The sequence below is a fragment of the Thamnophis sirtalis genome, unplaced genomic scaffold (genome assembly GCF_051295495.1).
Source record: "Thamnophis sirtalis isolate CommonGarterSnake01/CBP01778 unplaced genomic scaffold, rThaSir2_p1.2 scaffold_2, whole genome shotgun sequence".
NCBI classification, from domain to species: domain Eukaryota; kingdom Metazoa; phylum Chordata; class Lepidosauria; order Squamata; family Natricidae; genus Thamnophis; species Thamnophis sirtalis.
The window spans coordinates 42,257,346-42,279,321 of record NW_028261382.1 but is presented as its reverse complement, the minus strand read 5'-3'; the positions used below and the strand labels follow the sequence as shown (position 1 = coordinate 42,279,321).

The 21,976-nt window shown below is 50.5% G+C and overlaps 1 protein-coding gene across 1 annotated transcript in view; it reads left to right on the top strand.

The window, feature by feature from the left end:
• The window catches only part of LOC148048686 (histone-lysine N-methyltransferase ASH1L-like), a 55,894-nt gene that overhangs the window by 18,563 nt on the left and 15,355 nt on the right, over positions 1–21,976 (top strand). The window contains 13 exon segments of the mRNA XM_087707662.1: positions 1,092–1,193; positions 2,300–2,996; positions 3,652–3,894; positions 5,869–5,963; positions 10,857–10,930; positions 13,126–13,171; positions 13,433–13,541; positions 14,696–14,902; positions 16,289–16,435; positions 17,419–17,527; positions 18,807–18,968; positions 19,327–19,421; positions 20,822–20,979. Of these exon segments, the coding sequence (XP_087563788.1) occupies positions 1,092–1,193; positions 2,300–2,996; positions 3,652–3,894; positions 5,869–5,963; positions 10,857–10,930; positions 13,126–13,171; positions 13,433–13,541; positions 14,696–14,902; positions 16,289–16,435; positions 17,419–17,527; positions 18,807–18,968; positions 19,327–19,421; positions 20,822–20,979 (2,244 nt within the window).

The window sequence follows — 21,976 nt, the reverse complement described above, 5'->3', positions numbered from 1 at the left end:
CAGAGATGCTCAGCCATCCTGGTTATCCCTAAAAGTGCATATATAGTTTTTTGTCAAGAGGAGGCAGCTGGTTTTTCTTTGAATCCGTTTCGCTTCTCGTCCAAGAAGCTTCTTCGGCTTTAGGATGAAGCTTCCCATCCCTCAGGCAGTGCTTCGCTCTTGACCCAGCTGCTCGGCCAAGGACATTTGGCTTGGTATCTTCTCCTGTTCTGACCTTGGCTTTCCCAGCAGCACTAAGCGGAGTCCTCTTAGCGATAGCAATAGCAGTTAGACTTATATACCGCTTCATAGGGCTTTCAGCCCTCTCTAAGCGGTTTACAGAGTCAGCATATTGCCCCCAACAACAATCCGGGTCCTCATTTTACCCACCTCGGAAGGATGGAAGGCTGAGTCAACCTTGAGCCGGTGAGATTTGAACAGCCGAACTGCAGAACTGCAGTCAGCTGAAGTAGCCTGCAGTGCTGCATTTAACCACTGCGCCACCTCGGCTCTTCCTGATAAACCCCTTTTATTTGATTGACATGGAATTCCTCTCCAGCAAAGCCTTTCCTCGCCCACCGTCTTTCAAGAGAGTTCACACTTACCGACCTTTATCCGGCTTGGAGAGTGGCCAGGCTGGTATCTTCCATACTTAGCAAGAATGCAGGAAGGAACTAATAATCTCCTGCAAACTCCACTCCCCTTTTGCTCCTCTTTTTCTTTCCTCTTGGAGGGGCTATTCACCGTCCACCTGTGGCCTTCCTCCCAGGTTGACCCCTGTTCTTTAGCTCTTGCCTTCGTCTGACAGCTCTGCGCATGTGCCCACTGGGAACAGGTTCCAGCTGTTCTTCTGCCTCACTGATGTCTGACTCTGAAGGCAGCTGGTAACCGGCATACGGCCCTGGTCCCCCTCTCTGCCTCCGACGCAGAGTCCTCATCCGAGCCTCCCCCAGACTGGCCTAGGTTCCTCCCTAACCTCCTCACTGTCCGCATCTGGGCCTCTGTTGCAACTGCAGAGGGAAAGGTTGTTTGGAATCTGTGTCTCCACCTGTCATTCTCTCTCCCTCTTTATTTATTTATTTGTTTTTGACCTGTCCGGTTTCCTTCACCAGGCGCCCTTCCAGGTCAGGAGAAGCTCTCGCAGAGATCGGTGGAGGGCACCAGTTGCAGTCCTTCCAGGAAGCGGTCTTCCTCTGAGAGCACCTCTTCCACAGGTGGGCCAGGTGACTTCTATTCTAAGACAGGTGTAGGCAGCCCTTCGGCTGTCACGGACCTTGAATTCTAAACCAGTGTTGCTCAATATTACAATGTGTAGACTTCAGCTCCCAGAATTCCCCAGCCAGCATGCTTTAAGATGGGTGGACTTCAGCTCCCAGGATTCCTCAGTCAGAATGCTTTAAGACAGGTGGACTTCAGCTCCCAGAATTCCCCAGCCAGCACACTTTAAGATGGGTGGACTTCAGCTCCCAGAATTCCCCAGCCAGCATGCTTTAAGATGGGTGGACTTCAGCTCCCAGAATTCCTCAGTCAGAATGCTTTAAGACAGGTGGACTTCAGCTCCCAGAATTCCCCAGCCAGCATGCTTTAAGATGGGTGGACTTCAGCTCCCAGGATTCCTCAGTCAGAATGCTTTAAGACAGGTGGACTTCAGCTCCCAGAATTCCCCAGCCAGCACACTTTAAGATGGGTGGACTTCAGCTCCCAGAATTCCCCAGCCAGCATGCTTTAAGATGGGTGGACTTCAGCTCCCAGAATTCCCCAGCCAGCATGCTTTAAGATGGGTGGACTTCAGCTCCCAGGATTCCTCAGTCAGAATGCTTTAAGACAGGTGGACTTCAGCTCCCAGAATTCCCCAGCCAGCACACTTTAAGATGGGTGGACTTCAGCTCCCAGAATTCCCCAGCCAGCATGCTTTAAGATGGGTGGACTTCAGCTCCCAGAATTCCTCAGTCAGAATGCTTTAAGACAGGTGGACTTCAGCTCCCAGAATTCCCCAGCCAGCATGCTTTAAGATGGGTGGACTTCAGCTCCCAGGATTCCTCAGTCAGAATGCTTTAAGATGGGTGGACTTCAGCTCCCAGGATTCCCCAGCCGTCTGAGAGTTGAAGTCCACCCATCTTAAAGCGACCAAGCTTGAGAAACACTGGGTTAGAGATACAGGTAGTCCTCGACTTACGACCGTAATGGAGCCTACTTGGCGACTAACTGAGAGCCACTGCAAAGTTTCCGCTCTCGTCCCCAGTTTTAAAGCCGTTGCTTTTGAACCCGAGCGAAACCTTCTCTTACCAAAGTTCCTTTCTTTCCTTTTCTTCCCCCCCAGTCGTTGGGATCCCGTCGCGCGGTTCCAGAATCGGCTCCTCCTTAGAAGATCCCGCCGACCACCTCCTGCAGCGCATGGCTCACCACGAGAGCCAGGCGGCCTTGGACAAGACCCTGGAGTCCGTCCTGGCCAGCGCCCCCGTCCTGCCCTCGGACAGCCCCAGCCGCAGCCCCGCCCGGGAGAAATCGTGCGACCTGTTGCTCCCCGGGAATCCCGGCGTCGACGGGCTCTCCCTCCTCTCCGGCCGCTCCCCGCACCACCACTTCAAGAGGAGCATGGTGGACGCCATGCAGAGCCAGACGCGGAGGATGTGCAGCTACGACAAGATCTTGGCCACCAAGAAGAACCTGGACCACGTCAACAAGATCCTCAAAGCCAAGAAGCTCCAAAGACAATCGCGGACCGGCAATAATTTTGTCAAGCGCCGGCCGGGGAGGCCCCGGAAGTACCCCTCGGCGCCGGCGGTCTCCTCCCACGGGCTCCAGGCGAGCCGATTCCTCGGCCCCGAGCTCAGCAGCGTCAGCAGGGAGCCCGGCTGTCTCCTCCACCGTGGCCCCGACACGGTGACCGACGCCATCGAGTCGGTGGTCCAGGGCGTGAACGAGAAAGCGCCGAAGAGGAAACGGTGGCTGGAGGAAGAGCTGACCAGGAAGAAGCAAAAGCCGCCGCCCGGCGAGGAGCAGGAGAGCCATAAAAGGTGAGCCCTTCTGATTTGCGGAGGGGGGAAAACAAGGCTGTAGTCCTCATCATCGCGAGCCCCAGCGGCCAAGAAGGGTCCCTTCTTTCCAAAGGGGGAGATGCAGGTAATCCTCGACTTGTCAACCCCCCCACCCCCAAATCTCTGCTGCTAGGACAAGCGCTTGCTAAGGGGATTTGCTCTCGTTTTACGACCTTTCTCGCCGCTGTTGTTAAGGGAACCGGTCGGACATTTGTTAAGTGAAGCTGTCTTCTCCCCTTTATGAGAAGGTCGCCAAATTTTAATCCCCCATGACAACCCCGGACACCGGAAGCGTCATAAATATGAGTTCGGTGGCCAAGGCATCCCAATTTCGATCGCCCGACCGCGGAGATGCTACGACGGTCAGAATGGGGGGTGGGGGAAAGGGTCACGAGTTGTTGTTTTTTCCCCAGTGGCGTCGTAACTTTGGCCACTGAATGAGCTGTCGTAAATGGAGGACTACCCGTGCAACAGCTGGACACCTGCTGATTGGGCTTCTTTCGCTGTGGGTGGGCAGATTTCTCGATGGGGTGGATTGTGTAGAGACACACACACACACAGTTGTACAAGGGTTGGACCCCAGAGTCACCTCCAGACCACTGACTCACGCCCCCCCCCCAATTTCTCCTTCCAGCTTTTCAGAAGCCGCACCTGAGCCTCTTCCTCCTCCTCCTCCTCCTCCTCCCCCTCCTCTTCCCCCTCCTCCAGCCCCCCTCCTTCCTCCCCCTCCTCCCACCTCGGAGGCTGCTGGGAAGCCCCCGGAGAAAGCCGAACGGCCGTCGGCCCCCCTGGTGCAGCGCGAGAAGAAAGCCGCCCGCCCGCCGAAGAAGAAGTACCAGAAGGCCGGCCTCTATTCGGACATCTACAAAACCAGCGAGTAAGTCAAGGGACGCTGGGGTCTTCTCCCAAGGGGGAGCGCGCCCCCCAGCCTCGCTTTTCCCTGGCCAGGTTCTCATTGGCCAAGGCAGGTAGTCCTCACTTAGCGACCGTTCGCATCATCCAATTTGGAGTTTGCTTGGGATGGTTTTCTTTCTTCTCCTCTTTATCTCTTTCTCTTGCCTCCTTTTCTCTTTCTGTCTCCTTTTCCTTCCTTCCCTCCTTCTTTACTCTTTTCTTTCTTGCTCTTTCTTTCCCTCTCTTTCCCCTTTCTCTTTCTCTCCTCTTTTTCTTGCCTCTTTCTCTTTTCCCTTCCTTCCCTCCTTCCTTCTCTGTCTTTCTTTCCATCCTTCCCTCCCTGTCTTTCCTTCCTTCCTTCTTTCTTTTTCCCCTCTCTCGCATTCTTCTTTTTTCTTTCTTTTCCTCCGTTTGTTCCCTCCTTTTTCTTTCTGTCTTTCTCATTTCCCTCTCACCCTCTTCTTTTTTCTTTCTTCCTTTTCCCCTCTCTCGCCTTCTTTTTTCTTTTCCTTTCTTCCCTCCTCTCTTTTTCTTTCCCCTCTCATTCTCTTCTTTTTTCCTTCCTTCCTTTCCTCCTCTTTCTCTTTCCCCTCACTCTTCTTTTTTCCTTCCTTCTTTCTCTTTTCCCCTCTCGCCTTTTTTTCTTTCTCTTTTCCTTCCTTTCTTCCTTCCCTCCTCTTTCTCTTTCCCCTCACTCTCTTCTTTTTTCCTTCCTTCTTTATCTTTTCCCCTCTCTCGCCTTCTTCTTTCTCCCTTCCTTCCTTCCTCCCCCACTCTCCCTCTCTCTCTCTTTCCCTCTTTCCAAACCTCCTCGGCCCAGAGGGAACCTCAAGTGTAGACACGCTCGGTGCGGTTCGACTCAACTTGCTGCCTTCTCTGGAAGCCCACACACAGAATTCCTGAGTTGCGTCCAAGTCAAAGAATCCTCTGCTCACAAGACGCGTGTGACTCATCCGGCGTTTCTATTTTGATTTTATCTGGCCCTCCCCTCTTCTGCCCCTCCCTCTCAGCTATCAGGGGAGAGATCCAAAAGCACCCCGAAAAAGCCATTTATTTTCAAGAATGTTTCCTACACACACACACACACACACAGACACGTGTCTAAAAATTCCTCCCAAGCGAGGAAGACATTTTATCATGTGGCCTCTTTCCTTGGCCATGTGGTTTCCCTGAAGCGGGGCCTCCACGAACCGCGAAGTTAACCAAGTTAAAAGCAGAGGTTTTTTTTTCTTTTCCTTCCCTGTGAAACAACACACAAAACCTCCGGGTGGCATTTCTCTCTGGATAGGGTAGCTTTATCGCCCAGCCTTGGGAGGGTTTTTGGGCCGGGCGCATTCTGCAAACGTGCCCAGCCTCGAAAGACGGCCTAGAGGTGGACAGGCCCATCCATGATTTCTGCTACCACTTCGGCCGAACCGAAGTCAATCCCCACCTCTGGGGATAACCGATTAAAAGGATGTTTGCTATGAGAAATGGGGAGGCGATGGCTCAGGGGCTAAGACGCTGAGCTTGTCGATCAGAAAGGTCAGCAGTTTGGCAGTTCGAATCCCTAGCTCTGCGTAACGGAGTGAGCTCCCGTTTCTTGTCCCAGCTTTTGCTAACTTAGCAGTCCAAAAGCATGTAAAATGCGAGTAGAAAAATAGGAGCCACCTTTGGTGGGAAGGGAACAGCGTTCCGTGCGCCTTTGGCGTTGAGTCATGCCGGCCACATGACCACGGAGACGTCTTCGGACAGCGCTGGCTCTTCGGCTTTGAAACGGAGATGCTCTCTGAGCTCGGTTGTTTCCTTGCAGACAGAAGTTGCAGTCCCAGTCATGGTCGTGGGTTCAAGAGTATCCGTAGTTGAATCCTAATACCACTCAAAGAAATGTCCACGCTTATCTCTTTCGGTGGAATTGGGACATCATCCTTTGCGGTCTCTCATCCTCTCCCCCCACCCCTTTCTCTCTCCCCCTTAGCCCCAAAAGCCGCCTGATCCAGTTAAAGAAAGAAAAACTGGAATACACGCCCGGAGAGCACGAATACGGCTTGTTCCCTGCGCCTATTCACGTAGGTGAGTGAAGACCACTGTCTCCGTTGCTTTTGAGGGGAGGCCTCCTCGGACTCTGGGGGGAACTACGAGGCATGGGTCGCTTTCTTCAGAGCAGGGGAACAGGGCGTTGTGAAGGAGGGTACCTCGTGGGTTCAGGATTTAGCCACGGATTTCTGTTCCTCAGGGCAAGAGGACACCAAACCTTCCTTGACTGGAATTAACCAACTAACCCACTTCATTGTATCCATGATGTACAATGACAGTAAAGGCTAGACTAATTAGAGTCAGCTTGAGGTAGTGTTAAGGCACCGAAGTAGAAACCAGGAGACCGGGAGTTCTAGTCCCACTTTAAGCATGAAAGAGGCTGGGTGACTTTGGGCCAATCACCAGGAGACTGGGAGTTCTAGTCCCCCCTTAGACATGAAAGAGGCTGGGTAGCTTTGGGCCAATCACCAGGAGAGTGGAGTTCTAGTCCCGCCTTAGGCATGAAAGAGGCTGGGTGGCTTTGGGCCAATCACCAGGAGAGTGGGAGTTCTAGTCCCCCCTTAGGCATGAAAGAGGCTGGGTGGCTTTGGGCCAATCACCAGGAGACTGGGAGTTCTAGTCCCGCCTTAGGCATGAAAGAGGCTGGGTGGCTTTGGGCCAATCACCAGGAGACTGGGAGTTCTAGTCCCGCCTTAGGCATGAAAGAGGCTGGGTGGCTTTGGGCCAATCACCAGGAGACTGGGAGTTCTAGTCCCGCCTTAGGCATGAAAGAGGCTGGGTGGCTTTGGGCCAATCACCAGGAGACTGGGAGTTCTGATCCTGCCTTGGGCACGAAAGCCGGCTGGGTGACATTTTGGGGCCCGTCCCTCCTACTCAGCCACCTCACAGGGTTGTTGTCGTGGGGAAAATCGGAGGGAGGTACGTTCCCCGTCTTGAGCTGTTCCTAAAATAATAAAAGTGGGATTAAAAAAAAGTTCGAAACCAATTTTTTTTAAATGCTGCAAATGCCCCTTCTGTGTTTCTAAGGGAGAAACCACCACCCCCGCCTACTACCAGCATTTCCCAAAACGTTTTGAAACTTTTTTTTAAAAAAAAACGTTCCTCCCACGCAATGAAGCGTGCAAGCTTTTGAGGCTTAGCAAGATAGGTTTTGTGGTTAAAAAAAAAGACCCCTTTTCCTGGTGGCCCCCGTGAAAGCATATAACCTTTCAGTCTTTGCTCCATTCCATTTTCTGTTTTTTTTCCCCCTTAAAAAGTTTGCAACCCTGAATCCAGTGTGAGGAAGCCAGGTTTGCATTCCCGAAGTGGGTGTGGGCGTGACTTTTCCCCACAACGGAGGAGTGCAGGGGGGGAGGAGGGGCGGGGGACATTTACACACAGCCCGTCTTCCCCAATTATGGCAAGCACCCTCCACCGTGTTTGTGGTTACAGGGCAGAGGCAAGCTGCCAAGAGTAACAATCCCCTGGAGCCGAGCCAGCCAGGGGGCCTGGCTCTCACCTCCACAGTTACAACAAATCCCCGCTCTCCGTGACTTTTCTGCAGGGAGGAGTAAACAAGAGTGCAGAGAAGAGCAACCAGCATGATTAGGGACTGGAGGCTCAAACCTACGACGAACGGTTGAAGGAACTGGGCCTGGCTAGTCTAGTCAAGAGAAGGACCAGGGGAGACAGGAGAGCAGCCTTCCAGTATTTGAGGGGCTGCCACAGAGAGGAGGAAGGGGGTCAAGCTATTCTCCAAAGCACCTGAGGGCAGGACAAGAAGCAACGGATGGAAACTAATCAAGGAGAGAAGCAAAAAATGTTGAGACTCTAGAAAGAACGTCCCCATATCATACGAAGAACGGTTGCAGGAATTGGGAATGTCTAGTTTGATGAAAAGAAGGACTAGGGGAGACAGGATAGCAGTCTTCCAGTATCTCAGGGGTTGCCACAAAGAAGAGGGAGTCAAACTATTCCCCAAAGCACCCGAGGGCAGGACAAGAAGCAATGGGTGGAAACTAACCAAGGAGAGAAGCAACTTAGAACTGAGGAGGAATTTCCTGACAGTTAGAACAATTAACCAGTGGAACAACTTGCCTCCAGAAGTGGTGAATTGCTCCAACACTGGAGGTTTTTAAGAAGATGTTGGATAGCCATTTGTCTGGAACGGTATAGGGTTTCCTGCTTGGAGGGTTGGACTAGATGACCTACAAGGTCCCTTCCAACTCTTGTCAATCTGAATCTATCTAAGATGATCAAAGGCCTGGAGGCTAAAACCTACGATGAACGGTTGCAGGAACTGGGCCTGGCTAGTCTAGGGAAGAGAAGGACCAGGGGAAACAGGAGAGCATCTTCCAATATTTGAGGGGCTGCCGCAGAGAGGGGGGGGGGGGCAAGCTATTCTCCAAAGCCCTCGAAGGCCAGACGAGAAATAATGGACGGAAACTGACCAAGGAGAGATTCAACCTGGAAATAAGGAGAAAATTTCTGACAGGGAAGAGCCATCAACCCAAGGAACAGAAGTTGCCTTTGGAAGTTGTGGGGGCTGTCAGAGAGGAAAGCTCCCCCCATCTTTTGACCAGTGTTGAGTGTGTGGAGATTCTCAAGTCACCAGGTCACAGTGGTCCCAAAGGTGGTTTGTTTTTTCAAGAGGAAACTGGACTTTCTTTCTTTTTTCTTTTGAAGAAGTTTCGCTTCTCCTCCAAGAAGCTTCTTCTGCTCTGACTGGATGGTGGGAAAGGAAAGGATTGATCCTCCTTGCAGACAGCTGGTCATTTGCCTCCTTTTTAGAGGGTCGTTGAGGCCACTTGGAGGTTTATTTGTGTCTTCTTTAAAGACCTTTCGCTTCTCCTCCAAGAAGCTTCTTCAGCTCCGACTGGATGGTGGGAAAGGAAAGGATTGTTCCTCCTTGCAGACAGCTGGTCATTTGCCTCCTTTTAGAGTGTCGTTGAGGCCACTTGGAGGTTTATTTGTGTCGTCTTTAAAGACCTTTCGCTTCTCCTCCAAGAAGCTTCTTCAGCTCTGACTGGATGGTGGGGAAGGGAAGGATTGATGCTCCTTGCAGACAGCTGGTCATTTGCATCCTTTTAGAGGGTCATTGAGGCCACTTGGAGGTTTATTTGTGTCGTCTTTAAAGACCTTTCTCTTCTCCTCCAAGAAGCTTCCTCTGCTCTGACTGGATGGTGGGGAAGGGAAGGATTGATCCTCCTTGCAGACAGCTGGTCATTTGCATCCTTTTTAGAGAGTCGTTGAGGCCACTTGGAAGTTTATTTGTGTCGTCTTTAAAGACCTTTTGCTTCTCCTCCAAGAAGCTTCTTCAGTTCTGGCTGGATGGTGGGGAAGGGAAGGATTGATCCTCCTTGCAGACAGCTGGTCATTTGCATCCTTTTAGAGGGTCGTTGAGGCCACTTGGAGGTTTACCTCTGTCCTCAGGGTCAACTGAGTGGAGCAAATGGTTCCTGCAGTCTGCAATTTCTTTCCCTCTGGAAATCCCATTCCTCCCACCCCACCCCGTTCGAAGGGTCTTCATCCCAAATCATGTAGCTAAAAGTCTCTAGGTTTCAGGCTACAGCAACCATTTGCACCACTCCGGTGACCCTGAGGACACAGACAAACCTCCAAGTGGCCTCAATGACCCTCTAAAAAGGATGCAAACGACCAGCTGTCTGCAAGGAGCATCAATCCTTCCCTTCCCCACCGTCCAGTCAGAGCGGAAGAAGCTTCCTGGAGGAGAAAGAAAAGAAAAAAGTCCAGTTGTCCACTCTTGGGGGGGGGAAGCACCTTTGGGACTTCTAGCGCTGGGCTGATCCCACAACGGAAGCCCCCGCTGGACCGAGGAGGGTTGGCAAAGAGCCGGTGACCACTCTGCTTGGTTGACATACACACACACACACCGCTTAAGACAAGCCTCGAGATCCCCCATTTGTGAATTGGGGCTTAACAAATGGATCTCCCCCCCCCCCCCCCCCCGGTCTTCCTTTCTCCAATCCCAGCCCGCCGTTTCCTTGGGAAGACCCTCCTGGAAAGACACGGCTGCTTTCATGAGATCCTCGCCCCGGCTTAAGAGCCTCTCCGAATCGCTGGGATTGTTTTCTCTTGCCTCGGTTGGGTGGCGAGAGGGAGCGTTCCCCCCCCGCCCTCCGGGCCAGCTGCCAGGCTCTTGAAAGAGGCCATTGTTTCCTCCAGTGAGGTCATAGAAGTGAAAACAGATTCCCAGCGGATTCGGGCCGCTTCCTGGAACGGGCCCCGAGCCCAACGCGAGGCTCCGGAAAAATCCGAACAGACGTTAAAAGAGCTCGACGTGTCCATTTTTCCCCCCCTCCCCTTTCGCAAAGGCGTCGCAACTCCGGGGACTTTGGGCTCGCTTCTCCGGCTTCTCCGACGCCCTTCCAGGCGTCTGGGCTTCCAATCCCAGAATCCTCCGCCCCAGCCAGGGGGGATTCTGGGAAGCCCGTGGTGCAAGTGGGCAAAAGCCTCTTCTGAATTCGGCTCTCTGGCACAAAGGAGACCTGTGGGACTCTCAGCCACATCGCAGCCGGATCGTCCTTGGGGATTCTGGCTGAATCTGCAATCCCTAACGGGGGTTTAAGCCATCCTAGAGCCGGAGTGGAGAACGGATGGCGCATGTGCCAGAGGTGGCACGCAAAGCCCCTCTCTGCGGGCACAAACGCCGTCCCCAAATGCCCTTCTGGTTTTTCAGGCCTTTTTAGGCTGTTTTTTTGGCCCGAAAAACGGCCCAGAATCAGGCGTCTCCTCACCTGCCAGGTGGGCTTTGGGGTTTGGGCTCTCTGTGCTGAAAAGCTTCCGCATCCCTGCTATAGACATTCCCTGGTCTCAAAACGGGGTAGGGTCTCCTGCTTGAGGCAGAGTGGGGTGGGCTAGAAGACCTCCCAGGTGTCCCTCCCGGCTCTCTTCTGACGGGGTGCATTTCTTCGCTTCCCCCTCTCGCAGGGAAATACCTTCGGCAGAAGCGAATTGACTTCCAGTTGCCTTACGACATTCTCTGGCAGTGGAAGCACAACCAGGTGAGGGTGAGACCGGCGTCCGGGCTCGAGCCAGCCAGGTTTGGGATTCGGCAACCTGCTTTCTGCCGCTGCAGCTGCCCTGAACTCAGCCGGCCGTCTTTTGTTAACGGCGATGGTTAAAAAAGAGAGAAGGAAGATGTTGAAGACATCTTCTCTCCCTTCCTTCCTTCCTTCCTTCCTTCCTTCCTTCCTTCCTTCCTTCCTCCTCCCTCCATCCTTTCCTTTTCCCTTCCTTCCTTCCCCTTTCCTCATTCCTTTCTCCTTTCCTCTTCCTCCATCCTCCTTTCCCCTTCCTTCCTTCTTCCCTCCCTCCCTCCTTTCCTCTTTCTTCCTTTCCCTTTCCTCCTTACTTTCTCCCTCCCTTCCTTCCTTCTTTCCTCCCTCCCTCCCTCCTTTTCCCCTTCCTTTCTCTTTCCTCATTCCTTTCTCCCTCCTTTCCTCTTCCTTCCTTTCCCTTTCCTTCCTCCTCCTTTCCTCCTTACTTTCTCCCTCCCTTCCTTTCTTCCTTCTTTCCTCCCTCCCTCCTTTCCCCTTCCTTTCTTCCTTCCTCTTTCCCCATTCCTTTCTCCCTTCCTCCTTTCCTCTTCCTTCTTCCTGGAATGGTAGAGGGTCCCCTGCTTGGATAGAAGACCTCCAAGGTCCCTTCCCATTCGGTTATTCTGCTATTCTAATTTTCCTTCCTCCCTCCTTTCTCCTCCCTCCCTACTTTTTCCTTCCTTCCTTCCTTCCTTCCTTCCTCTTTCCCCATTCCTTTCTCCCTTCCTCCTTTCCTCTTCCTTCCTTCCTTCTTCCTGGAATGGTATAGGGTCTCCTGCTTGGATAGAAGACCTCCAAGGTCCCTTCCAATTCCGTTATTCTGCTATTCTAATTTTCCTTCCTTCCTTCCTCCTTTCTCCTCCCTCCCTCCTTTCTCCTTCCTTCCTTCCTTCCTCTTTCCCCATTCCTTTCTCCCTTCCTCCTTTCCTCTTCCTTCCTTCCTTCTTCCCGGAATGGTAGAGGGTCTGCTGCTTGGATAGAAGACTTCCAAGGTCCCTTCCCATTCGGTTATTCTGCTATTCTAATTTTCCTTCCTTCCTTCCTCCTTTCTCCTCCCTCCCTCCTTTCTCCTTCCTTCCTTCCCTCCTTCCTTCCTTCCTTCCCTCTTTCCCCATTCCTTTCTCCCTTCCTCCTTTCCTCTTCCTTCCTTCTTCCTGGAATGGTAGAGGGTCCCCTGCTTGGATAGAAGACCTCCAAGGTCCCTTCCCATTCGGTTATTCTGCTATTCTAATTTTCCTTCCTCCCTCCTCCTTTCTCCTTCCTTCCTTCCCTCCTTCCTTCCTTCCTTCCTCTTTCCCCATTCCTTTCTCCCTTCCTCCTTTCCTCTTCCTTCCTTCCTTCTTCCCGGAATGGTAGAGGGTCTCCTGCTTGGATAGAAGACCGCCAAGGTCCCTTCACATTCGGTTATTCTGCTATTCTAATTTTCCTTCCTTCCTTCCTTCCTCCCTCCCTCCCTCCCCCTTCCTTCCTTCTTTCCTACCTACCTGCACAAAACTCTTTCCATCACCTCTAGCCATGCCCTGCCTGCCTCTCCCTCCTCCCTCCTTCCCTGCCTTCCCTACCCAAGCAACAGCAGTTTTTTCGGCTGGCAAAACATGTCGCCTCTTAATCCTGCTGGGGACTTTTATTCTGACAGCGGCTCTTCAGCGAGGATGTGTTGTGCGTGGATGTGTGTGTGTGTGTGTTTGTGAGTGAGTGTGAGACACCCCTCTGGAGAATTTAGATGTTCTGCCAACAGCCCCTGAAAAAATTTCAGGCCTTATTTTTCTTGGATCCAGGCCCGAGAAAAAAAGCTTCCCTCCTCCCCTCCTTCTTCTAGTTCTTCTCCCCACCACACACACACACACACACACACACACACACACATTTTCTTCATTTTATTTCTCCCGCCTTAAAAGCCGAAAGAGAAACGGGAAAGGAGAAAAACCCTTTATATACCCGAAGTCTCTTCCAACTCTGTCCTCCTGCATTCTGAGCAGGGGGCTGGACTAGAAGACCTCCCAGGGCCTCCCAACTGTGTGATTGTGTATCCTGAGGGGGGGGGAGGGAGGAGTCAGACTAGAAGACCTCCCAGGTCCCCCCCAACCCTGTGATTCCGTTCCCGGGAGGCCCTCCATCCTGCAACGCTATAAACGTTCCCTTTCTCCCTTTCCTTTCAGCTGTACAAAAAGCCGGACGTCCCACTTTATAAAAAAATCCGATCAAGTAAGTCCGTCTGTGTGTTTGTAACGGCTTGGAAGGGGGTGGGGGGGGGTCCCCCAAGACAGCCCTCCCCCCTCTCCAGTCACCTATACCCACCTCCCATGACCTTCTGTCATCTCAGGCTGTCTGTTTGGCAGATGGGTTGAACATTTGGGGTGGGTGGGTGAGCAAAGCCTTTGAAATCTGAAGCCCCCTCCCCATCTCCTGAGCCGCACTCAGGATCTCCCCTCATCCTGTGCCTTTGTCTCCCCCCCCCCCCCACAGATGTTTATGTGGACGTCAAACCTCTGTCTGGTTACGAAGCCACCACTTGCAACTGCAACAGCCCGAAGACAGCCGGAAAAAGCGGGTGTCTGGACGACTGTTTGAACAGGTACACAGCGGAATCAAGAACAGGTAGTCCTCAACTTACGACGGTTCAGTTAGGGACCGTTTGACGTCACAACGGCACCGGGGGTAAAAAAGTGAGATAGGACTGTTTTTCACACTTAACAACTGCTGCAACATCCCCCCTGCGGTCACGTGATCCAAATTTGTCGACTGACTGCTATTTACGACGGTCCCCCTTTTGCGACCTTCTGACGAACAAAGTCCCCGGGGAAGCCGGATTCACTTAACAGCCGAATGCAGGGATTCACATGACAGCAGTTGACAAGAGAGGTTGTAAAATGGGGGCCAAACTCACTTAGCCAATGTCTCGCTCAGCGACAGAAACGTTGGGCTCTGTTGTGGTTGTAAGTCAAGGACTCCCTGTAATTGAGAAGGTTGGGGTTAGAGAGAGGAGGAGGGGAAGGAAGGGAAAGAGAAAGAGAAAAGGTGGCGAGGAAAAGAGGGAGAGAAAGAAAAAGAAAGGAAAGAAAGAAGAGAAGGGAAGAGAAAAGGTGACGAGAAAAAGGGGGAGAGAAAGAGAAGAAAAGGAAGGAAAGGAAGAAGCGAAAGAAGGAAAGGAAGGGAAGGAAAGAGGAAGGAAGAGAAAGAGAAAAGGTGATGAGAAAAAGAGGGAGATAGAGACGGAAAGAAAGAAAAATAAAGGAAAGAAAAAGGGAAGGGAAAAAAGAAAAGGCGAGAAAAAAGAGGGAGATAGAAGAAAGAAAAATAAAGGAAAGAAAGAAGGGAAGGGAAAGAAAAAGAAAAGGTGACGAGAAAAAGAGGGGAGATGAAGAGAAAGACAGAGGAAAGAGAAAGAAAAGGGAAGGGAAGAATTGTGGGTGTTGAAGTCCACACATCTTAAAAGTTGGTCGAAGTTGGAAACACCTTTTCCAACTAAAAAATAAAACCTTTATTTATTCTCTTTCGTGGCGGCTTCCAGAGCCGCGTCCCTCAACCTCACCAAACTTTTAAGACGGGTGGGCCTTCGACGCCCACTCGGCTTCCCTTCCTGTCCCCTCCCACCTTGGCAGGGGAATTCTGGGAGCTGAAGTCCACCCCTCTTTAAAAAAAACAACAACCCGCTTCGAATAGCCTCCCCGCGCCTTCTCATTCCCTCCTGCCTTGTCTCTCCTCTCTGCCCCCCCCACCCCCTCCCAGGATGATCTTTGCCGAATGCTTGCCTAACACCTGTCCCTGCGGGGAGCAGTGCTGCAACCAGCGGATCCAGAGGCACGAGTGGGTGCAGTGCCTCGAGCGCTTCCGGGCGGAGGAGAAAGGCTGGGGCATCCGGACCAAGGAATCCCTCAAGGCCGGGCAGTTCATCATTGAGTACCTGGGAGAGGTGGTTAGCGAGCAGGAATTCAGGTAAAGGCCCCGGTGGGAGGAAGGGTCTGGGGGAATCCGTTCCGAGAAAGGGAAGGTGGGGAGGAATGCCTAAGTTTACCCCTTGCTATAATAGAGGGACAAGAGTTGGGAGGGATCTCGGAGGTCTTCTAGTCTGACCCTCTCCCCTGCTCAGAATATAGAATAACAAGAGTTGGAAGGGACCTCAGAGGTCTTCTAGTCCGAACCCCCCCCCCTCTGCTGAGAACACAGAATAATAGAAACAGAAGGGACCTCGGAGGTCTTCTAATCCGAACCCCTGCTCAGAATACAGAATAACACACGTGGAAGGGACCTCAGAGGTCTGCTAGTCTGACCCCCTGCCCAATATAGAAAACCAGACTTGGAAGGTACCTTAGGGTTTTCGAGTCTGACCCTGTTCAGAATATAGAATAACAGACGTGGAAGAGTCTTCTAGCTCAACCCCATGCTCAGAGTACAGAATAACAGAATCAGAAGGGACCTCGGAGGTCTTCTAGTCCAGCCCCCTGCTCAGAAGACGGGATAACAGAATCAGAAGAGACCTTAGAAGTCGTCTAGTCCAGCCCCCTGCTCAGAAGAGGGGATAACAGACGTGGAAGGGACCTTAGAGGTCTTCTAGTCCAGCCCCCTGCTCAGAAGAGGGGATAACAGACGTGGAAGGGACCTTAGAGGTCTTCCAGTCCAGCCCCCTGCTCAGAAGAGCGGATAACAGACGTGGAAGGGACCTTAGAGGTCTTCCAGTCCAGCTCCCTGCTCAGAAGAGCGGATAACAGACGTGGAAGGGACCTTAGAGGTCTTCCAGTCCAGCCCCCTGCTCAGAAGAGGGGATTACAGAATCAGAAGAGACCTTAGAAGTCTTCTAGTCCAGCCCCCTACTCAGAAGACGGGATAACAGGTGTGGAAGGGACCTTGGAGGTCCTCTAGTCCAGCCCCCTGCTCAGAAGAGGGAATAACACGTGGAAGGGACCTTAGAGGTCTTCTAGTCCAGCCCCCTGCTCAGAAGACAGGATTACAGAATCAGAAGAGACCTTAGAGGTCTTCTAGTCCAGCCCCCTACTCAGAAGAGGGGATAACAGGTGTGGAAGGGATCTTGGAGGTCTTCTAGTCCAGCCCCCTGCTCAGAAGAGGGAATAACACGTGGAAGGGACCTTAGAGGTCTTCTAGTCCAGCCCCCTGCTCAGAAGACAGGATTACAGAATCAGAAGAGACCTTAGAGGTCTTCTAGTCCAGCCCCCTACTCAGAAGAGGGGATAACAGGTGTGGAAGGGATCTTGGAGGTCTTCTAGTCCAGCCCCCTGCTCAAAAGACGCGATAACAGAATCAGAAGAGACCTTAGAGGTCTTCTAGTCCAGCCCCTTTGTTACTCATGTTTGCTTGGCTTTCCAGGAATCGGATGATTGAGCAATACCATAACCACAGCGATCACTACTGCCTCAACCTGGACAGCGGGATGGTGATTGACAGCTACCGCATGGGGAACGAGGCCCGCTTCATCAACCACAGCTGCAACCCCAACTGCGAGATGCAGAAATGGTAAGTGCCCCCAATTTGCCGACTGACTCCTACTTAACGACGGTCACCGTGTGATCCGTCGTGAATAGATAGAAAGCAAACGGAAGCTCAAATCCAGTTAGTCCTCGACTTACAAACAGTTCATTTAGTGACCAAAGTTACGACGTCACTTAGGACCGTTTTCCACACTTCCAACCCTCGCAGTATCCCAGGGTCACGGGATCTCCTTTTGCGACCGTCCGACAACTAATGGGGAAACCACTTAACAGTGTCACGAATGCAATAACTACAGTGATTCACTTAACAACGAGGAGGGGTGTGGTGTGCCTGGAGGCGGAAGCTCTCGGCTCGCAATCAGGAGGTTGTGAGTTCGCTCCTAGGTAGAGGCAGATATTTTTCTCTCCCTCTTCTCTCTCTCGGCACGATGAGAAGGGCCAAGGTGGCGCAGTGGTTAAATGCAGCACTGCAGGCTACTGCTAGATCAGCAGGTCAGCGGTTCAAATCTCACCGGCTCAGGGTTGACTCAGCCTTCCATCCTTCCGAGGTGGGTAAAATGAGGACCCAGATTGTTGGGGGCAATATGCTGACTCTCTGTAAACTGCTTAGAGAGGCCTGAAAGGCCTATGAAGCGGTATATAAGTCTACTGCTATTGCTATTTAATTGATCTGCTGAACAAAACTCTGCTCTGGCAACAGGAAGGGCAAGTGGCCAGTAAGCACTCAGTTCCATTCAGTTGCCCAAATTCCACCCCCGCAAGGGATTATGGGGTCATTACAAGAAGATGACAACGAGCGATTCAGTTAACCACTGAATCAAGGAAGGTCTTAAAATGGGGCAAAGCTCCCTTAACAAGCGTCTTGCTTAGCAGCAGGAATTTTTGGAGGGCTCCATTTTGGCCGTAAATCAACTACCTGTACAATCATGCAGAGAAATGCATTAAAACTTGTGTGTGTGTGTGTGTGTTTAAAAACAATCTTTTTCATTTTCCTCTCTTCGCCTCCAGGTCGGTCAATGGCGTCTACCGGATCGGACTCTACGCTTTGAAGGATATGCCAGCCGGCACCGAGCTGACCTACGACTACAATTTCCACTCTTTCAATGTGGAGAAGCAGGTGAGGGCCGAGGGCTTTTGGGGGGGGCGGGGGGAGTATCTCTGTTCTGAATCCTCTTCCGCCAGCTGGGTGACTTTGGGCCGACCCCTTCCCTCTCCCGGCCCACCCCACCCTGCAGAAGTGGGGAATATTAGATCTCTTCACCGCCTTGAGTTACTTATTCATACAATACAGGAGAGGAGAGGAGAATAGAATAGGAAATAGGAAGATAGTTGGATAAAGTAGAGTAGAACAGAACAGAATATAATAATAAAATAGAGTAGAGTAGAATAGAATAAAATAGAATATAGGAATAGAATATAATAATATATTAGAACAGAGTAAAATAGAATAGAAGAATAGAATAGAATAGAAGAATAGCAATAGAATAGAATAATATATTAGAACAGAACAGAGTAGAATAGAATAGAATATAAGAATATAGGAATAGAACAGAATAATAGAATAGAATAGAAGAATAGGAATATAATAATATAATAGAACAGAACAGAGTAGAATAGAATAGAATAGAATAGAATATAAGAATAGAACAGAATAGAATAATAGAATAGAATAGAAGAATAGAATATAGGAATAGAATAGAATAGAATATTAGAATAGACTAGAATATAAGAAGAATATAGGAATAGAACAGAATAGAATAATAGAATAGAATAGAATATAGGAATAGAACAGAATACAATACAATAGCAGAGTTGGAAGGGACCTTGGAGGTCTTCTAGTCCAATCCCCTGCTTGGGCAGGAAACCTTACACCACTTCAGACAAATGATTATCCAACATCATCTTAAAAACGTCAAGTGGTGGTCCTTGACTTGCAGCCCAAAATTTTGTGGCTAAATGAGACAGGCATTAAGCAAGTATTGCCTTGTTTTACAACCTTCCCACAGTTAAGGGAATCGCTGCTGCAGCTCTTCCTTTGGGGGGGCGCGGTCATTCAGCGAATCCGGCTTCCCCCATTGTCTTTTGCTTGTCGCAAGGTCGCCAAAGGGGATCACACTACCACCGTCACAAATACGAGACGGCGGCCAAGGGTCTTACATTTTGATCCTGGAGATGCGACAGTCGGTCATAAGCCCGAGCGCCCTAAGTCCCTTTTGTGACGTCAAACCGTCACTGAACGAGGTGCTGCGTATCAAGGACTACCTGTAAAGCCGAGATCAAAATCAAATAAATAAGGGGTGCAGATTTGGTCTTGTTTATCGCTCCAGGCACCCTGGCTCCCCCCACACACACAGTTTAAACACACGCACACAAACACCCTGTTTTCCTCCCCGTAGCAACTCTGTAAGTGCGGCTTTGAAAAGTGCCGAGGGATCATCGGCGGCAAAAGCCAGCGGATGAACGGCCTGCTGAGCAAAACCAACCCGATGGTCACGGCTCAGAGGCGGCCGAGCCGGTCCAAAGAGAAGAGGAAGTCCAAGCACAAGTTGAAAAAGAGGGTGAGTTTGTACCCCAAGTTCCACCTTTGCGGTTTAAGCGTCCCCCACTCCTCCCCCCCCCAAAAAACACCTCACCCTGGAGGTGTTAAACCTCTTGCAAATCCGCTCAGAGATACAGAAATCTCATCGGGGATCTAGTCCTCATTTAAAGGAGACACCGTGGCTCAGGGGCTAAGACGCTGAGCTTGTCGATCAGGAAGGTCGGCCGTTGGGCAGTTCGAATCCCCAGCGCCGCGTAACGGAGTGAGCTCCCGTGACTCGTCCCAGCTTCTGCCAACCTAGCAGTTCGAAAGCAGGTTCGGAAGCGCTCTGTTCCCCTCCCTCCCTCCCTCAAAGAAATACCGCTCTTCTTTTCCAGAAGGGTCACCTTCCCGAAGAGCCCAGCGATAATGCCACCCCCCCAACTCGGCTGACCCCCCAACTGCAGATGAAGCCCATGTCCAACAGGGAAAGGTGAGGAGAAGGGAAGGGACTGCTGGTTCTCAGCCTGGGCTCCTGCCAGCCTCAACCCAAGGGCGGAGCCATCCTTCCTCGGGGCTGGGCTGCCCCTTAGTTGGTGCAACAGCTGTGCGGGTTAAGGAACTGGTGCTTCGGAATGGATAAGCCCTGGTTTGCCCCACAGCTTGGCTAGCCGGGAGTGGGAAACGTGGTTGGCTGATGGGTGGGTGGCTGGTTGGGTGGTGATGGGTGGGTGGGGACTTGGTTGGGTGGTTGGTTGATGGTTGCTGGTTGGTTGAGTGATGATGAGTTATTGGTTGGTTGATGGTTTTTGCTTAATTGGCTAGTTGATGGTTGACTATTGCTTGGTGGGATGGTTGTTTCTTGCTGATTGGTTAGTTGGTGGTTGATTGTTGATTGGTTGGTGGTTGATTGATTGGTTGGTGGTTAATTGGTTGATGGATGGTTGTTTCTTGCTGGTTGGTTGTTGATTGGTTGGTTGGTGGTTGTTTCTTGCTGGTTGGTTGGTTAGTTGGTCGTTGATTGTTGATTGGTTGGTTGTTAATTGGTTTGATGGATGGTTGTTTCTTGCTGGTTGATTGTTGATTGGTTGGTTGGTTGGTGGTTGTTTCTTGCTGGTTGGTTAGTGGGTGGTTGATTGTTGATTGGTTGGTGGTTAATTGGTTGGTGGATGGTTGTTTCTTGCTGGTTGGTTGGTTAGTTGGTGGTTGATTGTTGATTGGTTGGTGGTTGATTCATTGGTTGGTGGTTGATTGGTTAATGGATGGTTGTTTCTTGCTGGTTGATTGTTGATTGGTTGGTTGGTTGGTGGTTGTTTCTTGCTGGTTGGTTGGTTGGTGGTTGATTGTTGATTGGTTGGTTGGTTGGTGGTTGTTTCTTGCTGGTTGGTTGGTTGGTGGTTGATTGTTGATTGGTTGGTGGTTGATTGGTTGATGGATGGTTGTTTCTTGCTGGTTGGTTGGGGGTTGGTTGGCGGTTGATTGGTTGATGGATGGTTGTTTCTTTTTGGTTGATGGTTGGTTGTTGTTTGGCTGGTTGATGGTTGGGTGGTGATTGGTCTGTTGATGGTGGGTGGATTGTTGGTGGTTGTTGCTTGGTTGGTTGGTTGATGATGCGTTGATTGGTTTGATTGTGATTAGTTGGTAACAGGTTGCTTGCTTGCTCACTGGTTGGTTGATTTTAATATGGAAGTTAGCTCTACTACCCGAGTTGTAAAAGTGTGTCCAGGAATCGATTAAGGAAGCCAAGCAATTCTAACCTGCACTGGATGTTCAGCCTACGGTTGTGATGCTTACCCGGTGTCCTAAAATTGTAGCGTTGGGCGGAGCTGGAAGGACGATCTGGTTCAGTGTGTGGAAAACCCTCTCTGACATTTTCCCCCTCCCCCCTTCTAGAAATTTTGTGCTGAAGCACCACGTTTTCCTGATGCGCAACTGGGACAAGATCCGTCAGAAGCAGGAGGAGGTCAAACACGACAGCGACAGCCTCCACTCGCCCTCGTTGTACACTCGCTGGAATGGGATGTGTCGGGACGATGGCAACATCAAATCCGGTGAGGGTCGGACCTCTGAACCCACCTTCTCCGAGCGCCTCGGAGTTACGGCCAGAAAGAGGCTTCTCGTAACTAAACCACGACCTTCTTTCCATCACTGCCCATTTGCTAAATCCAGCTGCTTGTATAACAGAGTTGGAAGGGACTTTGAAGGATGGATAGCTAGATAGATGGATGGATGGATGATGGATGGATGGATGGATGGATGATGATGGGTGGATGGATGGATGGATGGATGGGTGGGTGGGTGGGTGGGTGGGTAGGTAGGTAGGTAGGTAGATGATAGATAGATAGATAGATAGATAGATAGATAGATAGATAGATAGATAGATAGATAGATAGATAGATAGATAGATAGATAGATAGATGATAGATAGATAGATAGATGGAGATGAGAGATTGGATGGATGGATAGATAGATGAGATAGATAGATAGATAGATAGATACATACATACATACATACATACATACATACATACATACATACATAGATGATGGATAGATAGATTATAGGTAGGTAGGTAGGTAGGTAGGTAGGTAGGTAGGTAGGTAGGTAGGTAGGTAGGTAGGTAGGTAGGTAGGTGGGTAGATAGATAGATAGATAGATAGATAGATAGATAGATAGATAGATAGATAGATAGATAGATAGATAGATAGATAGATAGATATGAGAGATTGGATGGATGGATGGATGGATGGATAGATAGATAGATAGATAGATAGATAGATAGATAGATAGATGATAGATAGATAGATAGATAGATAGATAGATAGATAGATAGATAGATAGATAGATAGATAATTAGGTAGATAATTAGATAGATAGATTAGATAGATAGATAGATAGATAGATAGATAGATAGATAGATAGATAGATAGATAGATAGATAGATAGATAATTAGGTAGATAATTAGGTAGATAATTAGATAGATAGATAGATAGATAGATAGATAGATAGATAGATTGATAGATAGATTGATAGATGATTGATAGAT